This window comes from Cyphomyrmex costatus, unplaced genomic scaffold, assembly GCF_001594065.2.
Source record: "Cyphomyrmex costatus isolate MS0001 unplaced genomic scaffold, Ccosl1.0 scaffold141, whole genome shotgun sequence".
Classification (NCBI taxonomy): Eukaryota; Metazoa; Arthropoda; class Insecta; order Hymenoptera; family Formicidae; genus Cyphomyrmex; species Cyphomyrmex costatus.
In genome coordinates, this window is record NW_017275402.1 from 912504 (window position 1) to 927867 (window position 15364).

The window sequence follows — 15364 nt, forward strand, 5'->3', positions numbered from 1 at the left end:
TATATCCCATGTATTCAAAACTTTTCTTAATTCATTGATCTATAGAAGTTGATTTATGCAACGCAAATATAAAAGAGTCTATGTGAATGTAAAAATATATTTTAATTATTGAATATACAGATATGTGTGTAATAGAAATAAGTTATGAGAAATATGGCGGAAGAAAAAGAAAGATTCTTTCCAATAATCACCCTCCTACCCATGTTGGGATTTAGGTCATCATGGTAAGAGAGTGAATCGTTTCGCGGTTACAGCATAATGAATTAAAATTACTGGTTGCGGCGACGAGACTTAAACACAAAGCATCGCTTTAAAGGCAAGAATTATTGTAATTACAACAATTTATTGTTACAGGGTACAGGCAATGGCACAGAGAATATCGTGTTCAATGGATCGATGGCGCTATCTAGTGATGCCTCTTTCAGGCATGTACATCCATCAAATGGTCTAACTGGCGACATCTTGAGCTCTAATAGGGACACTCCATCATTCCGTTGAGTTTCTGCATCGATATTTTATTTTAAAATAAAAAAATATTTTCATATATTGTAAAATTGAACGGATAATTACATTGCTTACATTTATATTAGTATCTTATGATATTATTATCTATTCTATTTTTTTCTAATTACAAAATGAGAAAGATATCCAAGCAGAACAACTAGCCCCGATAACATCAAATTGACATTAAAATAAATCGTTATTGATCGAAAAATAACTTTAAGTAATAAATTTGGAATCATTTTGACATTACATTTTAATATCATAGTGACTTATGTTCTGCTTGGAATAAATAATTGCTAAGACATAAATATAAAAGTTAAAAAGATATGAACATTAAATTTTATGTGATAAACTTAATATATATCAAAGTAAAATAATTTTTTAAATTAACACAGAATGCGCTAAAAAGAAATGTTTCAATAGAAGTTCTTTTGACTTGAAAATAAGGCAATTGATCTTTATATGATAAAGAATTGCAAGAGACTTTATCGACAGTGAAATGTGACAGATATATAAGAATAGACATGCTAGTGTTTCAAATGGAACCTGTTTACTGGCGCCTCACAATATGTAGAGAACTATGTAGGCACAAATATTTCAATGGGTAACATATAACTACTATCTTTAAATTTGTTTTGTGTTATGCATATTGATTCCATTCTGTGTTGTGTACAATGAATGCGAAGCGGGACCGCACCATATTCTTTATGCGAGTCGATGAGTTTCCGAGCGCTCGAGATTATCAGATCTCACAATGAACGACTGAATTAATCGATTAATTCAGTATTCTCAATTTATTCAAAATTTTAAATTATATAATAAAACTGTTTCTTTGGCCTATATATCTTACGAATGAAAATACAAAGTCCGAACTGTCAAATTTTGACAATAAGATATGTCATCATCATCATCGTCTTTAGAAACGTTGTCTGATTTACGTTTTAAACGTCAGATGGCATTCGCTAGTATTAATATAGCGTTTTCTCTTGGGATACACTGAGTGTAACCTTGCACTACACCAATTGCGTGTAAGTGCTGCACCAGTGCTGCACTATACACTAGTGTACATACACCATGGTATACACTACTTCATGCTATCGTGTTTAATCCCATTGCTGCCTGTTGAATTCCATTTTCAAATTTTAAACCATTCTTTTAAGATCGTATAAAATCCCACTTCGTGCATAAAATTTGCACTACACTATAGCCACGTTACACTGAATGAGTTTGCCTACTACCAACCAAGGAAACACACTGCACTGTCTGAGTGTTGTTCTGGTGACCGATAGTGCAACCAAAGAGAAAACGCTATTAGAAATATATCTTTGTTAAAAATATATTTAAAAAATATATATTTAAAGAAAAACAAACAAAATTATTTTTTTTATTGAAACAACCACAAATTATTATTTAACGATTTAAAATAAGTTAAGATCAAATAAAATTTGTTCTATCTGTAATCAAAAATTATGTATGCAATCTGTTCTGCATTTCGTCCTGCATTTCGTGGACTCGATTTCACCTCAATATATTATACTCGATGTCTGTAATTTTAAGCTAATTGGTTAACTTGACATCCGACACATTATCGTGTCTCCTGATTGATTGACAAGTTGCAATTAACGGTTTATATTCGTTTCTCGGAATTTTAAATTGATCGACAAGTTGCAATTAGATAGCCAAAAAAATTTAAGCACTATACAAGGTTAATTTCAATAAAAATATTTACCAAAAGTTTAAAATCTCGTGGGAGTCTTTAATTAAACATTTTATAATTTTTATTTATGTTTGCGTTTATAATAAAAAGTAAATCGTGTAAACAATTGCTTTTAATATGTATTTTCTAAAAACACCATTAAAACATTCGATAACTTTTTATATTTTTTAATGACGTAAATTATTAAATTATTTTATATAATTTTTATTTTTATAATTTGTTTTTATATACGCAATTATATTCTGTGAATATATTACGTACGGAATAGAACTATATACGTAACACAGAAGAAAATCGGAGACCATAGATTTATTACTTTCCAGACTATCCATGAATATACAGGTTGACGTGCATATGTTGTGCATATAGTTGTGCATTGAAGCTAATCAATAAGTTCCATCTAAAACTCGTGCACTCTTTGCCGATACTAAACGATTTCTTATCCAGTCCATCTACGTTTGAATATATTTTATATCTGAGAAATGATTACATGCCCATAAGATTTTGCTCTCTCGTTAATGATAACCGTTTTCACCTCGTACAAGGCTTAAGCTATCTAATAAGGAACGATGCTCACGATCATGATAACCGGACGTCACCACACATTTATTATATAAACGAAAACTATATTTTGTCTATGAATATTGTTTACCACTTTCCTATTTATCAGTATCTGTCGTTACATATCGCTCATCAACATCTCGTACTCATCTTATTAAACGATGCCTCGCGGTGTTACGTGCTGTGCGTCTTGAAGTTATTTATAGAGAAATGTGCATTTATATATGTCTCTCTCTCTCTCTCTCTCTCTCTCTCTCTAAACAGCTGTGCTTTTCTCTAAGGGTGCGTACCATTTGACTCTTATAACGCTCGCGAGCATCATTTGTCTTTGTATAATATTTGATAACAAGGATAAAATATTTCCCCGAGTGTTGTGACCACTTCTTAAATTAAATGGAACACAGCCTTCATATTACGTCGATCCTTAGTTGTTTTGTCCACGTACGTCTTTGGTAATGTTATAGAATATTGTTATTTGTCGCACAACTGACGCGAAAAGATAAGGGGATTCACATATGCAATTTCAGCGAACAACTGTCGCGCAAGTTGCCATGTATCGAAAAAGTTGATCCCTTATAAGTATCGGTTCGGCAATTTTCCAAGTCAAATTGCAAACGCCCGTAAAAACATAGTGTATCAGATTAAACAAAATACATACAGAAGAAGGAAATGGCAAAAAATTTTCTCTTCAATTTTTGCAACCTGTTTCTGTCTTAGTCTATAATTTTGATGTGAGTATATATATTATTGTATTAGGCTCGAGAATACTTTTTCTTTATTTTTTTATAATTAATTAATATCATTTTATTACTTCCTCGTTAATAGTATTATGTTTATAATTAATTATAATAAGTAAAAATCTTAACCTAAATGTGGCAAGGATTTTATTAATTAAACAAAATATATATCTAAAGTAAACTGTCTTTTCGTACTTATGATATATAATAATATACTAGTAATGCAAAAATTAATGTATGGAACATAACGTTTACTATAGAATTAATTACAATGAAAATTTATATTCGTTAAATTTTTTATTCGGAGTACAAACGGAGCAAAAAAAAGAGAAATAAAATTTTCTAGATTTTATTTTCAGGTAAATATTTGCACATTGAAGAACGATCGATAAAATTATTTGATTATGAAATATACAATATTATTAATCTGCATTCTAACAATTAGTATATTTCTGACAAATTGTCAAATTTTAATAATACATTGTACAATATTGTCATTTAAAACAAAAACTTCTTACAATTATAATAATATATAATTTAAAATATTGATTATTTGTTAAAATCTCTATTTGGTGCAAAAAAAATTGAAGAGGATGAATCTACTTATATAATATTATACGCATTTATTATTTTTAATCATTTCCCATCACCATATAATAACAAAAGCCGTATATTATTTAACTTCTCTAAAGCGACAAATCATTTCTGAGTTTTTGCTATTTTTCTTGTGCGGTTGCTGATCCAGTCCTTTTCTTCCTCTGCCAGACTTCATTTTCGATACTTAAATTAATTAAATAATTATTTTTTTAATCATCGATATACATATAATATCCGTTGTTACAAAAGTGCTAAGATTATTGCATAAAACTCAATAATTTATAAGAGCGTGTTTCGAACAATTTCCAATGAATAATTATATGAATATATAATATACACATACATACACACACATATATTGTATATTCTAATAAATTCTATTATTTTTAAGTATTAAAATTATATCAATTAGTAAATTAAATATTTTTTCCACAATCTGGTTTTGTATGAGTAAAACTTACTCATCGCTACCGTCCCTTGAATATCCAGCTAATGCTCGCCATAATTCCTTTGGACCTTCGATTGCTAGAGGAAAATTCTGCCAAGTCCATTCTTCAACTAACAAGAAAAAATAAGGCATAGAATTATGCAGTCAGATATAATACGAAAAAATATATCAATGAATGTCTGACCTTTTGAAGGATAATCTATACGCCTTTTAGTTAAATCAGAGTAAGTTTCTTGTTCGTCTTGCAGCAATAAGGGGTTGGTTGACTTAAAAAATGCAATTCAGGGATTATTTTGTATAATTATTATGTAACAATCATTACATAAATAAAATCTCAAAAGTATACAATAATACAACAAAGATTACAATAATTAGTTTCAATAATTAAATACCTTGTATTGACTGCTTCTACCAATTCGAGGAATATGTTTCTCAGCTTTATAAAAAAAATCTTCGAACCTTCCGCTTCGACCAACTCTAGGCAGAGTAGGGATTTTTGCGATTTTCAAGAAGAATGCCGGTACTTCGTCAGCAATTGTGATATTTTGACATATTAACAACATGACAGCTCCAATGAGAAAAGCTGAATATTCATGCACAAAAAATAATGAACATTTTAATATTTAAATAAGAAAGGCATTATTCTTTAGCCGTATTATAATTAGACGAGCACTAAACATACATTATCTTTGTAAATTTCTACAGCATGTAAATATATTGTGTGTGTTTAATTTACCATTAAAAAATATTCTTCCGATTCGTGGAGCGCACACCCTCGGCAGCATTATTTCGAAAAAGTAACCGTTCAGTGCCTGTAATGAATCAAACGCAGTTCAGTTTTCAAGAGCAACTTCACTCTTTGCACATCACACCGATTAAGGTCAACACCTTAGAATCGGTAACAATTAATTTAACAGATGAACGTGTGTCAATCGACGTGGCATTCTCGATCGCGGTCGACGCGGAAGTGACTGCCATAGAAACCTGCCGATTCTCGCGGAAAGGATGTGAGTCTCGCGGGCATTCGGCGAACACTGAGCGATTTTTCGCATACTTACGGCTTCTTCCATTATCGCGAAGAGTGGACCGGAGTGCTCGAGGATTGTGGGCGAAGGAGAATCGACGAGAAGTTTGCACGTCGTGAAACCTCATCGTATTTGAATCACGCTGACTGTTTGTCCTCGTTCGCGTAACACGCACAGAAATATTCAATCGCGCACCCGTGCGAGTAAAATGCATTCTATAGAACTGATGCCTCGTAGGATGTTACGGAAAATGTTTGACGCTATGCAATTGCATGAAAAGAAGTAAATAAAGAATTTCCGAAATCGCCAACGAGTGATTGAACGCCCTCAGTGAGAAATTGGAAATTCTATATATAGATACTTAATTTTTTCACATAATAGAGAGAAAGCAACGGCACTGAAAATTAATCTTTGTGGAATGATCTTGACCTTAAAAATAATTTTTTTAAATAGTTTTTTTAGATGTGCTGCGAACAATCTTGACCTTAAAAATAATTTCTTAAATAAGTTTTTTAGAAAAGCTGCGATAAAAATATCTACTGTTAAATTTTTAAATTCTGTATAAAGGGCATATATTATATATTCAGAGACATTTACTTTTCTATTTGAAAACCATGAGAAAGATATTGGTTATTCTAATTTAATATTACGGAGCTATATAAATAATATTCCCTTACCTGAAGATAAACTGAATACAATGAACTTAATTCCATCAAACTCAGGGTATTTATACTTGATTAAAGAGTAATTAAATATTTAGTTCATGTGCGTCTTGTAAATTAACATCAATGTGTTCGTCTTTAGTACTACCGAGAATAAATTTCTCGGCTGGCTTTTATCAGCGGAATATTTATCGTCCACAAGTGAAATACTTCATACTTTAATTTGACATAAATTCTTAACAAACTAAAAAAGAAAAACAATTTTTGTGCATTTTAACGTACGATACAATTTACGTACAATTAATTTAATGAATAAAATATGATTATTATTGCATTACTTACTTGACAATAAAATATAACATTGTAAAAGCAAAATTTCTTTATCAATACGACTTTGTTATTGCAGTTAAATGCTTATAAGTAGAATATTTAAATATAATAAATGAAATATTGTACATATATTTATAAAGCGATAAAATCAAATACATGTCAATACTTTTGCAGTTGTTTCGTATTGCATGTTTTTTCAGCCGTAGACAATAGACTATAACCCTTATTCAGGCAGGTGAATGGCACGTGCTTTCAATATTAAATCGCTTCTAATTTATATTTAACTGAATTGCAATGAACTCTTATAATTATTGGAGAATTACTGAAATTAAATATTTTATTAAATATACATACATACTTTATTACTTTAAACATTAAACTATTTTAAGAGTTCTGATCGGTAATTACTTTATCACATAATTATTTGAAAAATTGTCGTGATATTACTTTATAATAATTTAAATGAAAATAAAAATAAATAATTATTATACTTCGTATAATATTAAATCTTCGACGGCAATATAAATTTTAATATTTAGTAATAAAAGTTTTTAAGAAACAGCAAATTTTTTATCGTTTTGGATATAAATAAATTTTAGTATACTTGTCAAAATAATGAGTTTTTATTATCTTAAAAATGTTGGATTGTATTTTATTTACTTTTACAACTTAAATTTAGCTACCAATATTCACAATGGAAGTATTAATGATGCTATTATTTAAAAACTTTAGTTGCCTGCCGAGGATTAGTTAATACTTTTATACCTTTTATGTAATGTGGAAGATAGAAGGTAAAAATAATTAAATACTGATTAGCTCTTGAAATCATAATACTTTATTTGGGATACTTCTGTTAAATAAAGCTAGATCGAGGAAGCTTAAACCATTACAATTACAATATTGTTTATGTAATTATGTATAAAGTTACGATTAGATACACGACGCGTAATGAAACGGTTATTGATAGAAGACAATGTGACGAACTTTCAAGTGCATGATTGCAGGTACTTTACAGGAATCGGTTAGTTACGTTATTTCATGGGTCGATCAGTCGGCGAGAATCATGGATTGTCTCGGTCGGTTTTATATCTTCAGTTGGATTCTTGATGAGACAACCAAGCGGTGCAGGTTTCACTAGCGACTTCGCAAATCGCTGATAGAGCGCGACTTGTAACTTCATAATCTGAAAAGAAAAACGATTTATTGATTATCTTTTAGGATATAATTAGAAGTAATCAGTTTCAATATAAATCGGTGCAATAAAATTATACAAACTGCAGTTTTTTGTAAGCGAACGATATTTTAAGAACGAAAAATTATAAAATAACGTAAAATAGAATGTAGAATATAGCAGATAAAAGTTTGAGAGGCATAAGAAATACAGATTTGATTTAAGTATTTTTATATAATAATTACTATATAATAAAATTATGTTAATTGATATTCTAATGTAAACCATTTAACAGATTGAGTTGGTCTTATTTATTTATGTTAAATATTAAAGCTTAACATAAATAAATTTATTTTAAGCTCTAAAATTGGCCTTTTTTCTTTATAAAATTAAAATTTTTTATAAGTATTTTTTTTTTATAAAGATGTGCTTACCAGTTACAGTGTTAGATCGTTTGCCGAATATGCTACCGTTGAAAGGTGGTTTTTTGTAGGCAGCATTTGCACTGATGACGAAAGCTACCATGATAACAGCGAGAGCCAGGATAAGGCGAATGGAAACCATGTCGACGCGTTGATCTATTTTCGTCTGAAATAAAAAGTAAAGAATATTCGTTGAAAATTTATAAAACACTTTTTAATTATTGTTTTATTTTATTTATTGTCATAAATAAGTAATCAGTTTAATAATTAGAAATATGTAGTAATAATAAATTTTTAAAAAGTTTATAATAAATAAATTTTAATATGAAAAAATTTACTCTTTTTTGAAAGAACGAAACGAACTGTGTGATCCTTAGAAGATACGGTCACTGAATGTTACAAGCGACGCAAAAGCTGTGAGCTTTTATACTCGGGAAAACGATTCGAAGACAAATGTCTCTATCAAACGCAGTCGACCTACATTATTTGCAAGTAACGTCACAAGTTCGTCCAAGAGGGTATTGATTTATCATGGAATATCAAAATTCGTAATAACTGACGGTGACTAACTTGTGCGTAAAAATATCACATAAAGTCACTCTATAAACAAATATTATAATCTTTTTAAGACCGATGTATTGATAAACAATAATTAGGAAGAAGAAAGCCTTAATATCGGTTAAAGCTAGATCAAGAATGCTTTATAATAATTATGTGTGAAATTTATATACCGAGTATGTAGTCTCTTTAATCGTGTGCCGAAAATTTTTTCAGACTTACAACGCAACTCTAAACAACTACCGCGGTAATATCATATAGTTAAATTGACAAGCAATCTAACAATTGTTGATGCTTATAGCATCTTATGGATCTTAATATGTTGAAAGACATATATTAAATTTTTAACGATGTAATGTTGAAGTAATGAGCAGTCGAAATCTATGAAAAGTAAGATTTGCGAAGAATACAAGTTGGCGTTTCGTCCCGGCTTCCACTACTGGACTCATCAGTAAAATGACTCTATAAAATTGAAAAATTATTGTTTTTCATCAGAAAAATCAGAAATTTTAGTATGTCAAAAGATTTATTTAAGTATTTACGAAATTTATATACAGAGGAAAAAATATATAACGTAAAAATAAAAAAGACTTGCATTTATATTTATTTGTATATAGTTATTGTAATTAAAATTGTAATGTTTTTACCTGAATAAACGGGATGTATCTGAGAGATGGTACTCGACTGATGCCTCTTCGGTGGTTGAAACGGCTTTTATAAGAGAGTAGACTATGTTCCAAGAATGTAGTGTGTGTGAAAAAGATAATAACCTATCAGAAAGTGTAATATGATTAAAGACCACCCTGATTGCCTTTTACTGCAGGGAAATAACACAATGTTTCGAACGTATCACATAGATCATATATCGCGGAGAAACTTAATAAAATATCATAGTTATTATTAATATTAATATCTATTTTTATTTAACACCGTTTTTAAATAATTATATTAAAATACTTTACTCTAAAGTACATTATTAACAGAGAGATTAAAGTTTTATTATTTTATTGTTTATGTGATTTTGAAAAATAAAAAGTACAGTTTCTTCAGTGAGTATGCTTATTAAGAAAGTAATTTTTTAGTAATTTAATTTAAGTGTAATTTACACGGAGCGACTTTTATTCTTTAGAAGCCACGTCTGGTGACATTAATTTGCCAGCGAATTTTCTCGACTTTGCTGCTATTCGTTTGAAGTAAGCTTTTTAATTCGACAGCGAATTCACTGATGAAAGCTTCTTCTACACGTTTGGTTTTTATTTGCTAGCGAATAAAATTTTGAAATCGCAGCGTCATATCGAGTGAAAAAATTCGTCTTTTCACGACAACTTAAAAATTCGTTCTGGAAGAACAGAAAGAAGCTAGCAACAAGCATCGAAAGCGGTATTCGCCGCGACTATACGCTAGCAAGAGCAAACTCGCGTCTAGAAGTTTTTAGTAGCGAATTCGCTATGACATCACTAGACGCGGCTTCTAGCAAATAAAAGTCGCCGCGTATAAATTACGCTTTAGTCTTTATAATATTTATATTTAATATAATGTGAATATGTTAGCTAAAGGAAATATAAGGAATTGCAAATTGTTCGTGCTATTATTTAAAAAATTATCTTCTTGATATATATATATATATATATATATATATATATATATATATACCAGTATGTGTATAATTTTGATAAAAAGTGTGAAAAATTATTGATTAGTAGAATGGGTAGTTAGGTAAATACAATTCTTTCTTTAAAATTAAAGTATTATCAATAAATGGTATTAAAATAGTATCTGTATCTATTGTTGATATAACATCAGAGCTAGTAATCTAAATTGAAAGTTCTAGGATTTTGTCGATACCGTTCGTGACAAGTAAGGTATATCATCGATAGATAAGATACTGTTGCCTTCCCTACGTATGATACTCTCATCGCGTCCGTCGATAAAAGGCTTTACTATATTTTCAGCATATAATATAGCAGTCAGTACTCTTTTAATGTATTAATTTTTTATTATAAATGTTTTAAGAAAGATTATTTTTTAAATTAATATTGTTGCAAAAATGTGTTATATTATTAGTTACAAGACACTTCAATTTTTATTAACAAAGTAATAATACTAAAATAATAACAGAATTTTTTAATTTTGTTATAAACAACATTTTTATTATTACATAGCTAAGTATATAATATACATTAAACTTTTGCAACATATGTGTATACATTTTACAATATTGACATAAATAATATAAATATAATTAAAAAGTTTGTGTTTTAACAGGAGCTGAACCGTCTGTATGAATCAATGCATGAATATTTTAAGCAGTTACTTTATTTAATTAAAAAATTTTTTTAAATAATAGCGCGCACGTACGTTTCACTTGCATAATATTATATCACATGTTAGTTACAAAAAGTGATTGTTATAGATTATATAATTATAAATGTGTAGTTAGAAATACGAGAGAAGTTTGATATGACATTGTATCTTTCTTTTATGTTAGTACAACATGTATAGACTAGTACGAATATTTATATGAATATAATTAATATATATGTATATGTATACAGTTAGGTAATTATATAAATAATTACATATATATTATAATGTAAGATAATCAATTATTAGAGCCAAATTTAATCACGCTCTCGATGATCGATCGATTTCTCAATACGATTATTATATGTACATAATAATTAAATTACATTTGTAACATTCTTCATAGACACTCAACAAGTAACAATCCATTTAATCATTATTCTTGTTCTTTTTGTTTATCTATTGAATTATAAAGTTCTCACAGTTAAAACGTACATGTATTTATCGATTGAAAACCGAGAGCGCAATACGATTAAAAATACATCGTATAGGCATATTAGAGTCTACGTCTTATTGTCGCGTCACAACTTTTTCTTCTTAATTTGGCACGATAAACAAACACGCCGTCGATTACTCGCTCTGTACGATCAATACAAATAAATAGTTATTTTACAAGGTTAATAGTTTTTGTATATCGACGACGTATTGATACCGGCCAAGACTTATCGCACTAAACAACGAGTAAATTATCTGCGCCTTATCAATATACACTAATCGGTTAAGTAATATCATATAAAGCGGTTGCCAAGAAACAGTAATTTAACTACAAAGTATGGAAGACATGGATTTTGTTTCGTTTGCTTATTTACATATTGTATATTCTATCGTTGTATAAAAATTAATTGCTTTATGTAAACTATAATTAGCGCGAGAATGCACGTGCATATCGTGCGCGCATATAAATAGAATTTATTGCATAATACACATATCACACATCGATGTCCTGCTCACACGTCGCAAGCTTTTTGATCAAATGTTTATTATATCTCAACATAGATGTATATATCTATAGATATAATTAACTTGTTTTAATAAAAAATTGTAATTTTAAGCACATAATTAATAAATTTTTTGTATTGAAATGATTAACTTCATTAAATTTAGATTCTTACTGTTTGGTAAAGATTATCTATTAGAGAACAAGTATCTACTCTCATTTATAATTATCGAAAGATTATTTATTATTAGGATATTTTTATAAGATAATTAATATATACGAAACAAAGGATATACAGAAATATTTTCGTTTATTTAAGTTACGTATTATACTCAGTAGGCCAGGTCTATGACACATTATACAATATGATATTATAAGAATGTAATAATAATATCTCGTAGAATATATTATTAATATTTCATTACTAGTTGCCTTTGAGGTATTGTAATAACAGTTAAATCGAATTAAATGCATTTAATTATACATGTTCGTAGCAATCATGTTTCATTGCACTATATTTCTTCGGAAAATTACATATTATCTGAAATACTTGAAAGGATTGAGTATCAATTAAACCGTGTGAGATCGACGAAAATTCCAGCGTCATATTTTCTGAGTCAAAATAGAAATATAATGCAATTCCGTGTGAACTGGACCTGTGCAGAACTGTCTTAAGCCTAAAGCGATTATAATATATTAAACATTAAGTGAAAAATCTTATCATTTGTCGTAACTTAATATTCTATAATTATATTATTTTACACATATTTATATTAATACGTACCAGTTAATTGTTTGCCATCAACTTTCTTAGTTTCTTCCATAATATTTTTTTTTACTTTTGTATTTTTCGTTAAACTTTTTGTACAGACTATGTAAAAATGAGAGTAAAAATCGGCAAATAAATATAAATATGTATAAAAATATAAGTATATATAAAAACGGAAAAATATAAAAGTATATATAAAAAAGATGCACATATATTAAAAATATAAAAAGATACAGTTCTATAAATGGAATATTATGTAGAATGACAAAAGAATTTTTTTTTTTATAGCGCTTGAATTATTACAATCTAACAATAATATTATGTAATTTTTAGAATTACGTATGTAACAATGTATTACAATAGATAACAAATGATTAATTATCCAAAAATAATAATTTGTTAATTTCTCCAACGTATTACGGTTATGCGTTAAACTGCTGGGACAAAAATTAATTTATATAACAAAATCGAAAGGAAAATCATATAGTCTCAAATTACTTCTATTTTACGTCTTCCTGATTACGATGAGAAACACTTTTTTAACGTAATGGATTAACTATAAGCTAACGATTAATGCAAAATATGAAAATTTGTGCTCTTCACGCGAACTCTCTCTCCTATCTGTTATTTTTGTCTATGTATGTTTTATAATTGTTCAGCTTTTTTCCATTTCACAATTTTATCATTATCGACAGACTTCATCATTATCAAGCTTGGTATTGCACGATTTTGAGCAACTATGTTTTGTTTCACTATGTTCACCTAATGTTGGGTTGTCTTGATCCTGATGGGAGGAAGCTTCGGCAGTCTTCTCTTTGGACGAGTCTAGATTTTCGGGAAGTGGCGATTCGCGTTTCCTTATATTTATATAATCCCATACGTCTATGTTTTCATATTTCTTCGCTTCTTCATCCAATTTTCCTATAGTTTCGTCGTTCAATTCTTCATCGATTAATGTTTCATCATTTATTTCACTCTCGTCAACATCTCGTCTTACTCGTTCGTCATTCGATTGTACATTAGTACTATCTCGGGCTATACAAGCTGTCTCTAATTTTCCAGAATTTATGGAGACGTCCTTGAACAGTTCGTCACGAATCTCGCATAGGATGATTACGTCAAGAGGTGAATCGAGAATCGTAGTCATGATATCCTTCGCCAACTCCTTTACCAGAAAGTTGAGCCGCCAACTTTCGTGAAGGCGCATAGTGTTCGGACTCAAGGGTGTTAAAGCATCACAATAACATCCTATACTTGCTTCGAGGGATGATCTCAGAGCAAAACAGTTGACTTCCGACGGGATTGATAGATCGTAATTGCACAGTTTCAAACAGTGGCCCATAATAGCAAACGCCTGGTGCTCGTCGCTGGTGGACTGGAGCCTGCAGTTTACCTTGGGATATCGGGGAAATAGTATCAGATCCCTCTCTTGCTCGGATTCAGTCTCTGCCCCGGGATTGCAGAGTAGGGCGCAAGCGTCGACCGTGAGAGGCCTTGGCACGCTCGTGGCGCGGCCCACCAACGCCAACACCAACAGGAATATCCAACAGAACGTAGGCGTCATCTGAAAATGATGGCTAATCAATATTCTGAAGGGGATGCAGCTCCGCGTTCCGATGCCGGCTTATTGGAAGGGATGTATGGCTAAGGAGGAATTCCTAGAGTCTGACCGCGCTCCCGCATGTATATATTCCAGAATAGGATTTCGGTAGCCGCTATTGTGTATTGGATAAACTAGGATACAGATGAGCTTAACAATTGCGAGATTTTAGTTGATATAATTAACGTTAATAAATGATTATTGCGGGTATTGAATATGCGATTTCAGCGTCGTATTACTTTAAAAATTTCTTATGTTGATTTTGAAAAACCGTTAAATTATGTGTGACAATAAATTCATTTTAATTTTTAAATCCAAATTGTTATAAAGAATGTTTTTAAAATAGTATAAAATTTAATAGCACACTCTACTCACTTTTATATATAATACGGAAAAGATGATTTAATTTCCTAACACTTCCTCTAATAGTTTTATTAGAATGTTTAGAAATAAAAATCTCTCTCTCTGCTGTTGAAACGAATGTTCCGTACAGTTTAAAGTATCCGTTGAAAGTGACTTTGCTCACAAAGAGATACATACACCACCGTTTGAAATACAAATATCTGTTATGACACTCACAACTGATGGTTTTATAGTTTCATTCCAAGCAGGGCCGATCTTAGCATTAGTAGAGCCTAGTGCAAATAGATGTTTTCTTTGAATACAGTATTAATATTTTTTAATTAGCAAAAAGTAAGAGAAAAAGATTTCAAATATATAGTGTTAAGAAACAGAATATATGATAAAGTTTCTTGTATAGCTACAAGCTTAGTAACATTTTCTGAAATAATACGAATGACGTATTTTCGTTCAGTTCTGGAAAAATTTCAAATTGACATTTTGAGCTTGGCATCTCAAATTTTCGTTTCCAATACAGACAGATTATACAAATTGAACATCTTTTAAGATGTATTTAATTACAACACAAGCTATTACTGTTCGCCTAGAAGAAAGTGTCAATA

At 29.7% G+C, this 15364-nt stretch overlaps 3 protein-coding genes across 5 annotated transcripts; all 3 read right to left on the minus strand.

Moving 5' to 3' along the window:
* Window positions 1–4235: 4235 nt before the first annotated feature.
* On the minus strand, window positions 4236–5716 carry Eth (ecdysis triggering hormone). The gene is made up of 5 exons (XM_018551504.1): window positions 5623–5716; window positions 4957–5147; window positions 4749–4830; window positions 4578–4674; window positions 4236–4299 (listed from the first exon to the last, which is right to left on the minus strand). Exons 1-5 carry the CDS (start codon window positions 5714–5716, stop codon window positions 4236–4238), a joined length of 528 nt encoding a protein of 175 aa, XP_018407006.1.
* Window positions 5717–7489: 1773 nt separating this feature from the next.
* Window positions 7490–9406, minus strand: SIFa (neuropeptide SIFamide). Of its 3 annotated transcripts, none has more exons than XM_018551549.1 (3): window positions 8538–8553; window positions 8187–8340; window positions 7490–7764 (listed from the first exon to the last, which is right to left on the minus strand). In XM_018551549.1, exons 2-3 carry the CDS (start codon window positions 8314–8316, stop codon window positions 7673–7675), a joined length of 222 nt encoding a protein of 73 aa, XP_018407051.1. In that variant the 5' UTR covers window positions 8317–8340; window positions 8538–8553; the 3' UTR covers window positions 7490–7672. The 3 variants fall into 3 exon arrangements, with proteins under 3 accessions (XP_018407051.1, XP_018407050.1, XP_018407049.1); XM_018551548.1 differs by having other exon boundaries at window positions 8513–8553; XM_018551547.1 differs by lacking the exon at window positions 8538–8553 and adding an exon at window positions 9380–9406 and having other exon boundaries at window positions 7492–7764.
* A 3829-nt stretch (window positions 9407–13235) lies between these two features.
* Window positions 13236–14853, minus strand: LOC108783091 (uncharacterized). Its single transcript, XM_018551552.1, has 2 exons — window positions 14778–14853; window positions 13236–14366 (listed from the first exon to the last, which is right to left on the minus strand). The coding sequence occupies exon 2, from the start codon at window positions 14364–14366 to the stop codon at window positions 13488–13490; it is 879 nt and encodes a 292-aa protein (XP_018407054.1). The 5' UTR covers window positions 14778–14853; the 3' UTR covers window positions 13236–13487.
* Window positions 14854–15364: the final 511 nt, after the last annotated feature.